The sequence below is a fragment of the Drosophila elegans genome, unplaced genomic scaffold (assembly GCF_018152505.1).
Source record: "Drosophila elegans isolate 14027-0461.03 unplaced genomic scaffold, ASM1815250v1 contig_814, whole genome shotgun sequence".
In the NCBI taxonomy this organism is placed as follows: Eukaryota; Metazoa; Arthropoda; class Insecta; order Diptera; family Drosophilidae; genus Drosophila; species Drosophila elegans.
The window spans coordinates 15,585,076-15,601,051 of record NW_024546167.1 but is presented as its reverse complement, the minus strand read 5'-3'; the positions used below and the strand labels follow the sequence as shown (position 1 = coordinate 15,601,051).

Below are 15,976 nucleotides of genomic sequence, written 5' to 3'. Positions count from 1 at the left end.
GGTTAAATTGGGTTAAACTCCGACAAAACCACTGTTTAATTATTTATGAAGTTTTATTTTTGTAAATATTTCGGATATTTTGCTAAAAACATAACTCTAACAGTTAAAGGCAGACAGAATTTAGGAACTTTAATTAAGACATTCTCAAAAGGCTTTAGCTGGCTGCCGCGAAACAACTTGTTTATATATCGAACGGGAAGCGGATGGCCCGCGGTGTTAAATACCCACTTCCATACAGACGCAGTAATGAGTTCTTGGAGAATGGCAGATGCAGGAATTTGAGGGTTTCGCTTAGGAAATAACTTCCCTGCACTCCATCTCCGGGACCATCAGTATTTAGGCGTTCTTTAGACCTGCAAAACCGAACTTGGTTCGGCAATGTTTCTCCAGAGCCTCCACCAACTCCCAGCCCGAATCGCGATGCTCCTCATCATGGGTTAGGCACAAAAATTAAATAGGTCTCAAACACATCGGGTCACAAGCGACTTTTTATTAAATAGGCTTGTTTGATGTGCCTAAGAAACATTTGTCAGATATTTAATTTATTGAAATTCAATGTAAAATATAATTAATTGAATTTTATTTTGATGTTGTGCAAAGTCTATTTTTAAAAAATGTAAATATACAAGTGATAGCAATAATTATCAATAATGGGCAATTGAGATAGTTCTTAAGCTTAAAACCCTCGTCTATATCCCCTGGTTACATCTAACATAATTCATATCTTCTTTATAAAGAGTGAGCTTAACCCTCTTTCGCTCCACTGTGCACTGAAAACAAAACCAAGCTCAAAGCGAAAAAAAATCTGTTGGCCAGGCAGCCGTGCCACGCTTTTGCGTTTGTTGTGCAGCTGCTGGGTGAAAATGTTGCACAGCATGCATAAATAATAAACGGCAACACCAACACACACACACACACGGTGGCATTATGCACATTTTGCCGTTTTGCAAACGCGCCCAACTGAGGCGTGAGAGGGGCGGTGGGAGGTAAAAGAGATATACAGGACAGCAGCTTCTAAATTTATTTTATTAAGTCAAGCACACAGACAGCTAGCTGCAGTTAACCACCCACCACCCACCGCCCGGCTAACGGTATAAATAAAATAATTTACGGTAACTGCTGACGCTCATCAGGACACCAGGCAGGACACCAGGAGAAGGATGTTGGCGGCGTGTTGACAAAACCCGGCACAGGATCATCATCATCAGACGACGAGGCCGCTTACAGTGACGGCAAAAAAAATATTGTAGTATACTTTTTCGCGTTGGGCTTTTGTGTGCAGATGCTCCTCGTTTTCGTTTTCTTTTTTTTTTACTCATTTTGCATGCGAAATTAATGCACATGTGGCTCTGCTGCTTGCTAAATATAGTTATAATTATGCGCGCATATTTTTAATTAAGTTTCACCGCCTGGTTGTATCTCCTTTTGGCTTCGGCTTAGCTAAATATTATGCATACGCCCTGTTAAATTGCATTAATACGAGTCGCTGCCAGTTTTCTTTTAGCGGTTTCTCACCCACTTCGCTCATCTTTCTGTTTGTCAAAAATTACATATGTTAAACACCCAGCTTGCTTTAATTTTATGCAATGCAAATTTGCCTCTTTTGTTTTCGAGTCTGGCGAAAAATGCTTCAGAACTGGGTTGAGCACGGATGCACATTGTTGCCGTTGTTTAAGTAGGATACCGAGCTATTCCCTCTTCAACATTGCAGCGGACAAACTACATCTGGTTCTTAAATGAGCCTGCAGTGACTAAGTGTATATCAAATGAATTCCCACTGTGTCTAATTAACATTGCTGTGGATGATCTGCTATAGTCTAACTGTTTTGATTTGGAAATCAGGGTATGATAGAAGCTAGAGTGGCACTCTGTGTTGAGCAAGATTCTAAGAAAATTCATTCGCCTTTTAAAACTTTGACATTCATCACGAATATTCATTGTGTGCAATCATACAACCACATTTTTGTTGTGGTTTCTGAATGTTGATAAATATTTACAATTTTAATAAAAGTTTAGATGGCTACTTTCATATTGTTTTTTCACTCTTCTTGGGTTGTTTTGCGCAGTGTCGAGTAGCTCAAAACACTTTTCTGTTTTTAACGCAAAAGTTTTGTTATGGAAATGCGGCAAGTTCTTGTTACTTTTTCATATTTTTCTTCTTTCCATGTCGTGTTTTTTTTTCGCTTTGGTGTGAAAGTTTTAAATATGATTTTATTATTGCTACTGCAAGTTGTGAGGTTTTTATTTGGTCAGCTCGCAACTGATTTGGTAAAGTTGTTGCCATGGGATTTTTTAAATAAAGCAAACTACTGTTTTTCCAGTCTTCGTTTTGAGACCAAGAAAAGTTTCCCCACAGCTGAAAAACGGCCAGAACGTTTAAGCATCATGGCATGTCCTCCACTGGATTTTCTTTTCTTTTTTGGCAAGATTTTCTACTTAAATGCATTTGGCGTTGGTCGGTCTGAAGATGTCCAGCTGTCTGACCCCCTCCATGTGCCCGCTGTGTCTGGTTTCTTGAAAACTTTCACCGTTGACTTTATTTCGCGAGGGTCCTCTAGTTAAATTATTATAATGATTTACGCTGAAGTGGCAGTTGCTACGGGCGAGCTAAAAATGACAAGGAGTTACAATCTTTCTGTCTGCCTAAAAATGTTTAATGTTGGGGCTTGGGCTTGTCAACTTTAAATTGAATTAGACTTAATCAATTAAAAGCTTACTTTATAGTAAAAAGACTTATTTTAGGTAATAACCTTTGATGATAATCTATAATATCTATATATATAGAATAGTACGGACAAAATATCCCTTTTCTTTAATAAAATCGTTTTCCTTCTCGTCAAAAGAATTTATTCTGCATAAATACTTAAAAATCAAATAAGTAAACATACAATGCAACACTTATAAAACAATACAAGCATCATTTATGTTTATTGAAAATTTGCAACCGTTTTTGGCATGTGGCTCTTAACACTTTCTCAAGGGGTTTTCTAGGGGAAAAGTGTCCACTTGTACCTCTGTCAAATATGGCTACTTGGCGGTCAGCCCTTTTGTAAATACATCTCCTTCATTCGCACTCACATTTGAACATTTCAATTTTCAAGTGCCGAGATTGGTCCACTTGGGAGCAGCCCGCTGTTTCCTTCAAGACAGCTAGCAGCTTTGTGCTGGCCACATTCCATTCCACTCTGGGCCAGATTGGTCCATGTGAAGGGCCATATAGCTGCAAACCCAAAGTGATTCTATGTTTTATGAAAGGTGACATGTGCCAACAACAGGGCGGACCCTTGCCACATTCCTGGTCGACCTCTTGGCCCATTGTGATGTCAGTTCCATTGTTGCCGACCCGGTCGTGTAGCTCATGTTAGGTCCCAGCGTGTGTGTTCTTGTGGTTTCTTCTGCAACATGTTGTGAATTATTATAAACTCGAGTGGGTTTCGAGTGTGGCAACAGTTAGCAAAATTAAATGGAAACTAATAGTTTAGCAGATAGTAATTTCATTTATTACTTTGCTACTCCGATTTTTAATAATGTTTTACAAAAACATTTTTTGTTGAAATGTTTGCGATAAGTTTAGCAAAAATAAAAGTAAATATTGACTAATTTTCAATGAGCTAGACATTGCTAAGCTAATTAAGTATTGATGATTGTTCACTGCTAAAATATAAAGATCTATTGGTTTTAAGAGCAAAGATATAATATATTGTACCAATTTTTTTTGTTATTGCCTATGCCCAATTTACAGAAATGCAGTATTTAAAGTTGATTTTGAGTCTCTTTAGTTATATATCCATTTCGTTGTCTAAACATCATAAACTTCCGTTTTCGAAAACTTTGTCGCAAGAGAAAATTGGTGTTATTTTACTGCAGTTTGAGGTCCGCTTCGGTTCAAATCTCAACACACTAATTTATGCCGCTCCGGCCATGGCAGCTCACTTAATTTCTAGAGCCATTTTTCTTGGCGAAGTCGAAGGGAGCCAGGATTCTGGAGCGGCAGAAAGGCGGCGACAAAGTGACAAACAACTAAGCGAAAATCGCGTGCGTGACGCGTGGCAGCAGCATAAAGTTTGTGACACGTTTCCCCAGTTGCATTTTGTTTTTATTTTTGCACAGCAGCAGTGGCAACAGAAGCAGCAGAAGCAGCGAGTCCTTGCGCCAAGGAGCAAAAAGGTTCACAGCAAATGGTGATGGTGACACTTTACAGCCGCGTTGCATACTTTCGGGCGTTATGCAAGTCACGTTAATTCCGCCAGCCAACTGTGAAGGCAAAACAAAAACAAAAGCAAAAACAATAACTACAACAACAACAACTGAGTGTTTGGGGTAAAACTTTTGCCATTTTCAAAGGGTCTTAAAAAGGTGGACGAGGCAAATCAAAATGCTTACCATGCCAGGGCAAAATATAATACTTATATAGTGTGCGAGTAGTATGTTTGCTCACTGTTTTTGGCCTTCTAGATGTGCCGCAGAAATTATGACCACCCTTTTTTAGCGCCTTCGCTGGGAACTCATTAGGCGTGTTTATATAATATAAATTAGCTTAATTTGAAAACATTTTTTGATGCCCAAAACTTTGCCTGTCTGTTCATCAGAAGATGCTTTCGTGGTGAGAAATGGAAGAGTTTGGGGGGGAAACTTCTGTCTCGGCTAATTTATATGCCCGTTGGACATTCTCGCGTTGGCCAAAAAGTTGCCGCCAACTTCCTCGTCTCCTGTTGCGGGTTAATAAGACGACGACCAACAAATTGCCAACATTACTCTTTCCGGCAGAAGAAGGGGGGATATACTGGGTCGGTTGCAAATAGACTTTTGAGTGTTGTACTTGGTTTCGCCTCGCCAGCAGCCTGTCTTGCCGGCTTTTGTCTTGTTGACTCTTTTGGTTCGGGGCCGATTCAGTCTTTGCAAGTGTCAAAAGCGCAGGCAATTAATTTGGCCTAATTAGACTCTTGGCTGGCTGCTTGCCCGCTTCACTGGCTTCCCCGCCGCCATTCCCTCGTTTTCTCCTGCTCAAGAAACTGCAGATTTTGTGGCTTTTCAGTCTGTTAGAGCCACAAAGGATTTTCGGCCTGTTGAGCGATTTATGGCTTAATGGAAAAGACTTATTTGAGGTAAGTTTACGCGAGGGCGGGCGAAAGGGGTGGGTCTTGCAAGTCAAATAAATATCTAAATAAAAGAGTTTTTGTATAATTTGCCTTGAAATATTAAGAAAGTTCTTAAGAAACTAAAAACAGTTAGTAATACGTGATTTTAAAAATCAGGATGTATTGCCCAGGCTTTCCAATTTTTAAACAAATTTTTGTTCTAAGGTTGCAAAAATGAATCAAAAAACATTTCTATAGTTCAATCTTAAGGCTTAATTGTGTTAAAGGTTGTGTCGGGTTGACTCATTTATATCCTCTTTGCAAATTTAAAAGTAAAATATGATTCATAAGTTTAAATCCCATCCTCATACAAACATTTAAATAATTATGAAAATATTTTTCATTTGGAAGAAAAACGATTGTGCTTTCTTCAAGTTGTCAGCTGCATTTAACTGCCCTGTAGCCGAGCATCTAAAGATGTGTCCCATCCTATCGAATGCGGACAACTTGAACCGAAACAGTTTCGAATGCCTGTGTGCGCCAGGCCATAATTTGCCTAGCAACTTTTGCCAATAGTTGGCACACCCCTTTTCTCTTGTCTCCCCTTGCCCTATTCTGAACTATTTTTGATTCCCCGTTGGCTGTGGGCCAATTTCTTCGGCGCCATTCGACACTGGACGCTTATATAATAATTTTTCAGCATAATTTATGGGCAGCAAAAGTTTTCTGTGGCTGCCCAGTCGAACAATTGCCACTATAATGTTGTGGGCTCTAGCATATCTCATATTATTCGAGCCAAAAAATGTTTGTTGCTCCGTCCAGGCGTGAACTATGCGGTCCAGCCATCCTTCCACCGCATCCTTCCCCTTTCCTCGTGATGCCATAAATTCATGCTGCTCTGCTTATCGAAAGGAGGACATGGAAAGCAGGACCCGATCGGACTAAATGGCATAGCAAGCGTCAAAATTGATTTTAAATTGCATTCTTCGTTTGGTATTCCACTAAATAATGCCATAAATTGGGGGAAATGGAATGGTTAATAGAAAACATGGCAAAGCCAATTTAAATTTTAAGTATTGAAAGGATAGCCGTGTAATGTTTGTACTTTGCCTGCTAAATTGTTGGGCCAACATTTTTATTTTATTGTGCATTTTTATTAACGAATATTTTATTGTGCATTTTTATTAACGAATAAGGTGAATAAGGGAAAAATATATATTGAGGCATTGATTGATTACTTGTTTAATTGATCATTAAGGCGTAAATTATCCTTAGATAAGTAGAGTTATGAACTATTTCGTTGCTTAGCAAAAATGTGTACCATTCTTTCGAATAAATCTTGTATATTTCTTAACAGTACAATGGCTTTATAATTTTATTACTGCCTTTTCATTGGCAAGTGAATTACGCGGATTATCTGTCTCGGCAAATTGACTTTGCAGGTGGCATAAATTACTTAAGCTCTTGCAAAATTTGACCGATAGCCAAGTGTGAATATGCCATCCTCTTGTTCCAAACGATAAGAGGTGTTTATTGGTTACGAAATCGGAGACAACGCGGCGTTGCTTATCATTCAAGTGCAGCAGCGGAAAGCGGTGTTTGCTTTGCGAAATATTCAGCTACAGACGATCTCTAAACAAGCAAAGACAAAAAAAGTGATCATTGCGGTGGACCTGTGACTCACACTGATACAGATACAAGGGGGAGCTGAAGATACTGGAAAAAGCTCAAGACATGTCATGTGAGCAACCAAAACAGAAACTCCAAAGAGTGAGAGAGAGTAGTTCTGAGAAAAAAAAGAGTAAAGTTTTGCAGCTGATATTATAAGATAAATATTCAATTACATAGAGAGAAACTTGTGGTTCTTAAAGATCAATTAGATTTTTAATTTTGGTAAAGTAATCTTCCTGAAATCTTCTAAGAAACAAATTTAAATATTCATCTTAGAGTAAATATTCAAAATATACCTAGAAAACTATTTGTTTTTTGTACCTTTTTAAGGCTCTTTACATTGTTCTTAATGTTGGCAATTTGTTATGAAAAATCTTGAATTATTTTTCTGAGTGTGAAAGCGGGAAAGCTCGGCAACAGGTGAGCTTGCAGAGCGCTACGTTTTGCAGTGGAACCCGGACTGAGCGCGCCTTTGAGCCGAGCTTTCCGCTCTGAGCCATACTTTTTTTGCTGCTGCCAGCTTGAGTGTGCGATGGTGTGGGTTTTTTAACGCTGTTTTGTTTTTGTTGCTGGGCGCGGCAGCGGCGGCAGTTCGACGTGAACTCGCGAGCGGCCAACACGTAAGCGGCGGGTTGTGCAGCTGGGAAAAAAAGACAGCGAAACAAAAACAACAATAACCAACTCGATAATAGGCAGCGGCGCAACTGAAGTGTGAATTCATATTGAGGTTATGTAACAAAATATATGGAAAACGCGAAAACAAAACGCAGTTGCATTAGCCAAATCACACGCTCACCTTAAAAAGAAAATAAAAACCGTTAATTCCAAGCACGCGCATCGCTTAAGTTAAACGCGCATTCGCAATGGAGGAGGCAAAAATTAAAAATTCAGAGACGCCGGCGCAAAGTCATCCTTTGGAGGACGTTTCCCTCAATGGAAACGATGACGACAAGCAGACGCCCAAAAATTGGGTTAAATTCGACGACGAGGCGGACAGCGGTGAAAAAAACAATAACAGTAACGACGACAATGCCACACAGCCATCACAACAGCAACAACAACAACAACAGCAGCAGCAACAACAAAACAAGTTAAATCTGCCACCGCCGCCGTCGGTGGTTAGTAGCAACAACAACAGGCGGGCGCGCTCGCGCAGTCCCGCGACAACAACAACACCTGTCCAGGTAACTTACTCACTATCGCTCACTCTCTTTCCCTGTTTCTCGCCATCTCTCTCTCTCTGACTCCCTCTCGCTTTTACGTGACCCAACGCAACGAAACGCATTCCAATGCAAGTCAGGCCCTTGTTAGACCTCTCGCTCACACACCCGTTTGGCGGTACAGGAAACTCTCGAAATAGTTGAAATTAACATTTCCAATAAAGGAGTTAAGAAGCCTTAGACATTTTAACTGAGAATGAACACAACTATTGCTTAAAAAATCTGGTAAAAATTTTAATCAACTTTTCTTGAAAATAAATAAATCAATAATACTAAATAAAAAAGTCGAAAGTATCTCTTAGTGACGCTTCACAGGTAGATTTTCTAACTCAAATAGAATAATTAATTATTGTTGAATGTTTGTAGGAGAATCGAATTACTTAAATCACAATTGTATTTATCAAATAAGCATGAAATTGACTGTAACTGAGACATTATTAAAAAAGTTTTTGTGTTGGTTTTTTGGTTTTTTACACCAAATTAGCCTTTAAATAAAAATGTTTGTATGTTTATAATGATTTTATTATTCATAGCTTTAACGACTGAGTGAATAATTTTTCGTTGCTACCTGCTTCAAAGTTCCACAGTAAATGGGGAATTTTTCCGATGTTTTTGATTTCTTCCCTCATTTAAGTCTGTTTACTGTACTTTTGCTGATGCCGCTTAATGGAGTTGTTATGTGAAGTAGTTTTGGTTCTTAACTTTCTTTGGCTGGATTTTGGAACGTTGCACGCATGACAAATGAAGTTTGGGACCAGCTGAGAGTTGAATCTGAAACGGGTCCCATCCGGTGAAAAACTGTGACTCAACCTACCTTTACTTGCGATGTTATTCGGTTTGGTTGCTTGCCAACATGTCACAAAAGTTCTATACAAAAAATGTAAACACAGGTTAGATATTTGGGTGTTTTTTTTCTGATTTCGTTCAGTTGATGTGCGAATAATATTCTTTTATTAAAATTCTTTGCAGTATTATAATTTTTTTATTTACATCACGACTCATAACAATACTCCTACAGTAAGAAAATGTAAACATAATGTGTATTCCGATGCCAACTTGAAATATTTCACCTGCCATGCTGGTAATTTGCTTTTTTGCCGTAAATATTTATCATTTATCTGTGTATATTTTATATTCGCTCACTTCGGTGCTTGTCAACAGGCTGTGGCCTTCGCGTACTTCACACAACCCTGACACTTTCATTTCGAGAATGTTTATTATCTGACAGAATTTCAGTTTAATTGGATTGGTTCTTTATACGATGATGGTTCTAAAGAATACTTTCGAAAAAATTAAGGTTAATTTCGATATTTAATGAACTAAGTATTATATGGATTTTTATTTAGTTATTTATGATTTCTATAACAAGAGAATCTTCTATTTAATGCACTAGTCATGCAATTGCTTAATTCACTTGTCTACTTGTTTACCTTTTTTAGCTTAGGTTAAAAGCGGCATTAGTCACAGTCAGTTATATTTAGTTTAGATTAAAGCACGATTGTTAGTTGACTAAATACCAGCAATATTATTTCAACTTATCTTTTGTTCCAATGTTTACCTAAACTATCAGTCTTTTTTAGTTTGCATTAGAGCTTACTTAACTATGAATATTAAATTTCCAAAAATTATCTGTATTTGGTTTGCTTATCTAAAGAGATTGTCGAACTGCAGACTTCAGAAGCATTTTATGCTAAAGTTGTGCTTAACTATAGTTTTTTATATTTTTCTAGCGATTATTTTCTTTAAAGAATTAAAGCAACGCGAGTATTATCTTATATGCTGAATAAATCGCATTCGGCTTTTTAATGGCAGGCGCTTTTTAAAGCCACTAGATTGCCTTCACAAAACTATTTGTGTCAACTGAGAACGTGCCCTGCCCGAAATTGTTTTCAGTTCGTTTTGCGATTTTGCTTAAGCTTATAGTTATAGTTTATACGTTTATGCCGATTCTGACTACCTTTGTGAGCCTTAAAAGCCAGAGCAGAAATCAATAAAATTGATTTTCCTTGACAATTTGCATAATTGTCTTGGTGGCTGGCCATCGGCTGACCCCTGGGGCTATGGCCGTCTTAAGGGCAAGACCATTGCATTGTTATTAACCCATTATTGTTGCCATTTCGCAGCGCCCGGCCGTTTCCTCGACCACAGCTGCAACACCGGGCGAAGTGAAGGCCCAAACTCAAGCCCAGGCCCCCTTGCCGGATGTGGCACCCGCTGTTTTGACAACCGAGAGCACGCACGTTAATTTGAGTGCATCCGGCAGTGCAAGTGCAAGTGCAAGTTCGAGTGGTTCTGCATCTGGCGCGACCCGACACCCCGCGCAGCTAATAAACCAAAAAGCCACCGCTGCCCCCTCCCCATCGCCGGCTGCAGCGGCATCTTCTGGCCACCATCATAATGGAGGCGGCGCCAACGGCACTGGCATTGGCCAGCCGGCGGATCAGGGGTCCGGGATGCGCACAATCGAACTGTCAACGGGACGCATCCGCGAGGGATTCGGTGAGTAAATGTTAATGAGGTGTTCTTAAGGAAGAGACCGCGACCTGTTGCCAATTTATGCCAAATTAATAAAAACAGATAAAGTGATAAGCGATTTATTAATAATTATTTTATTCAGCACTACTTGATGGTAGATAAAATAATAAAAGTGTATTAAATTATGTGAGATTAGGGTTTTTATACTTTAAAGTTATCTTCTCCGACAGCAAATGGCGATGTGATTGTCACACTTCTGCCGGCCAACACGAAGTGGCCCTGGATAACGCCTGCCATATTCCGACCGGAGCTGGTGCCCGAGGAGCTGATGGCTCAGGGCCTGACGGTAAGCTGGCCTACCAATCCTGATAACAATATTTTAACAAATGTCCCAAATCACACAGCTCACGGTGGAGGATTACGTGAATGCGATGGAGACGCTGGTGAACGACTACCGCTTCACCGTGTACAACATTTGCTACAAGCGAATCCTGGTATGCTGGATCCTTTTCGCCTTCGCCGTTCTGCTGGCCCTTCTCTTCTCCGGTCTGCAGGGCGTGGCACTGTTCGCCCTTGGCGTGGGCTGGCTCTTCCTAAATGCGGCGGCTATTTTCGTGTGCATGTGGGTGAAGCTGCGCCTGTCGCGCGGCCTTGAAAAGTGTCTGGCCCGCGTGAATCGTCAGTTGATGCGGCACAAGATCCTGCTGGTGCTGGACGACCGAGGTCGCATCTCGTGCCACAAGGTCAACCTGTGCTTCATGTACTTCGATGCCACGCAATGCGTGAGTTTCCTGAACGAGTTCCTGGAGCACACGGAGCAGACCGGAGGCGATGCCATCAAGGCGGGCTGGGAGGCGAAGCTGGACATTGACCTCAACGACATTGTCATCCAGGGCAGCCAGCCGGTGCGAATGCCTCGCAAGCAGGTGAGCAGGATATTTCACACTTACTTACTTTTCGGAGGGGGTTGTTCTTAAGTAGGGGTAGTTGACTTCATCTCCATCTTCCTGGGATCGCACTCGCCAGCCCGAACCACGTCTATCTCTCACTCACGCCCCTCATGATCCAATGTCTAACCTGCTCTCTTTAGGCCGTGGCCCAGGAGCTGTTTCTGAGCTACCTGCAGCGCTGGGGCAAGGACTTCCTGCGCCGCCGTCTGGATTGGACCGTCCAGGAGGCCGGCGTCCACGAGACGCCCCGCCATCTGCAGTCGTCTATCTGCCCGTGCCAATACGAGGAGGAGTTGTTGCGCAACAAGATCAAGATCAGCCTGCAGCACCGCCACTGCTGCGGCATCAACTGCATCGGCTGCTGGTTCTAATCCCTGACATGTAATCCCCGAAATATTCCCTTTCTTAGATTGCCGAGAATCTATTAAATTTTTATAGCGAAAACAAAAGTGTTTACTTTATTAATTAACCTTTTCTCTTAGCTATCTGACACTAGCTTTTGCTCAGCTATATTTGCACTGCACTACTATAAGTGCTTGTTCCTATACTACTTTAATCGATAAAAGCGAAATTTATTTTACAATACAATTTGTTTTTAATTTGATGTTGAAAAAAAAACGCGGATAGTTATAATGTGCTGGTTTTCTTCCATTTAAATTTTTAATTGTATTTTAAGGTACTAAGCGATTACTTAAACTAATAATATTTTTTGGATAGTTTAATACGTTTTTTGGATTTAATACTGTTACCCCTAGTTTAAATTAAAATAGATTACTGCTTAACGTTAAAACTTTGAATTAGTGTTTGGAATTTCTGTTACTTAAGAGTCCTTAAATTTAGATTTACATTTTAAAAGACTATAGAAATTGAGTCCTAATTTCTTTAAAGTAAGATAAGTATTTGTTATTATAAAATTCTAATAATAATGTACGCCTGTTAATTTAAAAAAATTTAATTGATTAGGTATTTTAACTTATTGAATTTAATGTTAGGCATCGTTATTGAAGTTATTGTCTCTTTAATACTTTCTTATGTATGTTATTGGTGTGAATTGTGACTGCTGCCGGAAAGTATGCAGTAGTAACCTTGGACTTTAACATTGATGCACTAATCTCATGCCTCATTCGATTGCCATTACCCCCACGTTCCTAACCCGACTCACCCGCACCATCATCCTGCACCCTATCTGTTTGCCCCGTGTCTCACCCCCCGATCTCCCCCGAATCTGAATCTCCGCAGGAGCGCGGCATGCAGCTATTCCTGCGCTACGGATCCCGCTGGGGCATGGAGGCCCTGAGGGGTTTGGTGGACGTGACGCCCTTGGAGCCGGGACGCCACTGCGGACAGTTCCAGTGTCCCTGCCAGTACATCAAAGAGCATCTGCAGTGCAAACCGCGAGGCAAGTTCAAGTGTTGCAATTTTGTGCATTGGGTGATGGCATCTGAGCGCTACGATAATGATTAAAAGCTTGTTGTGAATGTCTGTGTGCTGTAACTAAATGAGTTTTTAGAGAGCCATCTTGAGCCCTTGCTCGATATACCCATGAATTTACTTGCCGTATTTATTTTCGACCCGGCCAAGCTTGTACATAAATGCAGTCCATCTTTTGTGCCATCTATCAACTCTCTTTCGTTTCAGATGTTAGCCCCTAAGGCTGAGACGAAGTTTCTTCTTCTTTTCTACTTTATATCTCTACTTTATATCTCTTTTTCTATGCCTAATTACATATATGTGTGCTAAATTAATCCAAGTGAAATATCTATGATTTTTAACAAGCAATGTTTTTTTATACACAATACAGTGGCCATAAACAGCATTGGCCAAGTAGTTTGGACCCGATTCCCCTTGTTTGGTAGCTAGAGATTTAGCCGGTTGTTGGCCACAATAATACCCAATCCCCCACACGATTTCAATTGGTGAAACACTGAAATACTAAGCCGTTTCGATATTATTATTTCAAAAAGATTATACTGCATATTATATTTACCAAACGCAAGCGAATGAATTTCTAACATAAGACTTGTACAAATATCTCTCTATAAAATACTTATAATCTGTTGGTGTCACAAATAAATGTCAAATATATACCTATGTATGTGTGTTAATTAATAAATTGTCAGTATTTTAATAACTGTCATCCGTTGCTTTTTGATTAAATATGTTAACTTTCGTTGAACACCTCTTACAGGTTATCCATGTGGGTGCATTGTCTATGGTTCGGATCCCAGTTTTCAGTATCGTTACTAGATATGTTGTGCCTCATTTAATCATTTAACCCAACAATCGGAACTCTATGTGCGTTAAATTGTGCAAATTTTAAATTAAATGTCATGTAAGGTATACTAAACAAATAAAAGAGTTCTTCCACATTTTCAGTTTTTCTTCAAAACACCATAATACCTGAGACTATCCAAATATTTGTTTAGAACATTATAAATACATGAATTTCTTATATTGGGGAAATATAAAAAAAACTGAATCTCAACTTTTAAAGTTAAAGAAACCCAACATTATTTTATATATTATACTAGCTGAGTTCTTAAAGTACTAATAATCATTTACAGCTTAGATGTGAGTTGTTTTAAAATATAAGTGTGCTGCATTCAAGGCCTTAAAGTTATGATATGCACTGTTCTCATGTGAAGCCTCAATTTCTCATTTTCTCTACCCATTTTTAGGGTTTTTGTGGAGCATGTGCCAGTTTAACTATTATAGCATTATTTTTATTGCATAATTCAACTTTATGTTTTGCCGCATTTTAGCCACATTCGCGTTCCACAAATTGTGGCAAAAGTTTTGCCGTTGCCGGAATCGTCCATTTGGTGGTGTTGCATGTGTAATGAGTCATTAACACATTGCCGCATTCGGGACATTCCATTTTAATGCCCGTCGACCACTTAAATTACTTAATTTTAATGAAATCTCTGCATTCAAATTAGGTGCGAGGCGATTGTATCTGTGCTAACTGCAGATTCTCAGATTCCCTTCAGGGCGGGGAATATTTTTTGTGCCGAGGGTAAGTATACTATGGGGGTTATTCGAAAACGATACTCATTCTACTCTTACGAACACAACAAAATTAAAAACAAAACACGATTTCACGCTCCAATAAAACAAATTTAAACTCTTGCGGTAGAGGCGGCGTGCGACCAGAATGCGCCATTAAATTCCAAACGCAAGCCCAAACCCAAACGCAAACCCAAAACCCAAAACCCAACCCAAATCCATTTGCCGTGAAACTCTCGAGCAACTCGTTAGCCCAACTGCACTCCAATCGACAGCGAGTCAAACGAGGTGCAGCCCGTGGCCAAAGGCATTCTGGCACCAGGGGCGCGTAAACTAATCGCAAACAAACAAACAAACAAACACTCGCACTCCGGCCCACTAGAACCCACACACAATCATTACGCCCAATCCAAAAAAAAAAAAAACAGATCCGGGGCTCATCAAAGTTTCTCCGCTGCTGCTGCTGCTGCTGCATTTTTCGGAAATTCAATTCATTTGTGTAATTTTCATTTGAATTACAGCCATCAAAAGTGCCATGGTTAGAGGAGTGGGCGGCCACTCCGGTGGGCGTGGCAAGCGCTGATGGCCCGCACTTTGAAAGGTTTCGCCAAGCGAAGAATGCGAAAATGGTTTCTCTAACTGAATCCGAAATTTGAAATAAGTATTTGTTGAAATGGTTTTAGCATTTAAATTGCTGAAACTTTTGTGTTGTTACTAAAATTAAACGTGTGTCTTAATAAAGGCCAATAATTGTTAAACTAATTTTAAAGGGCTTAATCTTTGTTATTTAATTCAAGATTAATTTAGATTAGTCATTCTTAAGAGTTGTTGTTAATGTAGAAAGCTAATAAACTTTCTTAAAAACAACCAAAAATTGTTTTTGTTGGTCATATATAGTGGTTTAAGCTTAACATAAAAAAAGATGAAGCAAATATAGATATTTTTAAATAAATATAATGTTTCAAAAAACAAGAGATTTTATGAGTTTAAACAAATTGAAGCAATTGTTTTTATTTTCATGTTTATGTTTTGGGTAATAAATGGAATGTAAGTATACTTACACTGAAAAAATTGGGTAAGAGTATTTCACCAATCAGAATGTCATTTTCGGGTATTCCCAAATCGTTGTTATTTTTTGTTTTGTTTGTTTTTTTTGCTTGTTGTGTTCGAGTATTTTTTCCTTCTGTCGACGCTGCCGTCGTCGTTTTTGCATTTATTTTGCGGCTAAAACTTTAATTGAGTTTTAAACCATTTTGCTGGTCTGCCCCGATTCCCGCCTCCGCTCTCACTGCGCCGGATTGGTTATGTGGATTTTTTGTTGCCCAGACTGAGCGGAAAGGAAAGTGGGCATGGCCCAAGCCTTTGAGTGATGAGTTTGGCCCGCAAACGTTTTTTCTTCAGTTTTTTTTTTTGTTTTCCTTTATTTTTCATTCATTCTCATTCACTGGGAAGCTGGGGAGAATGCAACGCTTTGCCAACACTTTAATTTTTTTTGCAATTTTTATTTGTTAGTTTCGGTTTTATGCCCACTTTGCATTTTAAGTGCAGGATGTTTTGTATTATTCTCCTGCCCAGG

The 15,976-nt window shown here is 39.5% G+C and overlaps 1 protein-coding gene across 5 annotated transcripts; it reads left to right on the top strand.

Moving 5' to 3' along the window:
- The first annotated feature begins 7,328 nt into the window (after positions 1–7,328).
- Positions 7,329–14,374, top strand: LOC108149467. Of its 5 annotated transcripts, none has more exons than XM_017277078.2 (6): positions 7,329–7,933; positions 10,093–10,468; positions 10,675–10,790; positions 10,849–11,370; positions 12,634–12,793; positions 14,334–14,374. In XM_017277078.2, the coding sequence occupies exons 1-6, from the start codon at positions 7,613–7,615 to the stop codon at positions 14,357–14,359; spliced, it is 1,521 nt and encodes a 506-aa protein (XP_017132567.1). In that variant the 5' UTR covers positions 7,329–7,612; the 3' UTR covers positions 14,360–14,374. The 5 variants fall into 5 exon arrangements, with proteins under 5 accessions (XP_017132567.1, XP_017132566.1, XP_041566267.1 ...); XM_017277077.2 differs by lacking the exon at positions 14,334–14,374 and adding an exon at positions 13,583–13,763; XM_041710333.1 differs by lacking the exon at positions 14,334–14,374 and adding an exon at positions 13,196–13,485.
- The last annotated feature ends 1,602 nt before the right edge of the window (positions 14,375–15,976 follow it).

Excerpts from the sequence above, each read along its gene's own strand:
- LOC108149467 (XM_017277075.2), top strand. The coding sequence starts at position 7,613 with ATGGAGGAGGCAAAAATTAAAAATTCAGAGACGCCGGCGCAAAGTCAT. Across the intron at positions 7,934-10,092 it reads CAACAACAACACCTGTCCAG|CGCCCGGCCGTTTCCTCGAC; the intron begins GTAACTTACTCA and ends GCCATTTCGCAG. Across the intron at positions 10,791-10,848 it reads TGATGGCTCAGGGCCTGACG|CTCACGGTGGAGGATTACGT; the intron begins GTAAGCTGGCCT and ends CAAATCACACAG.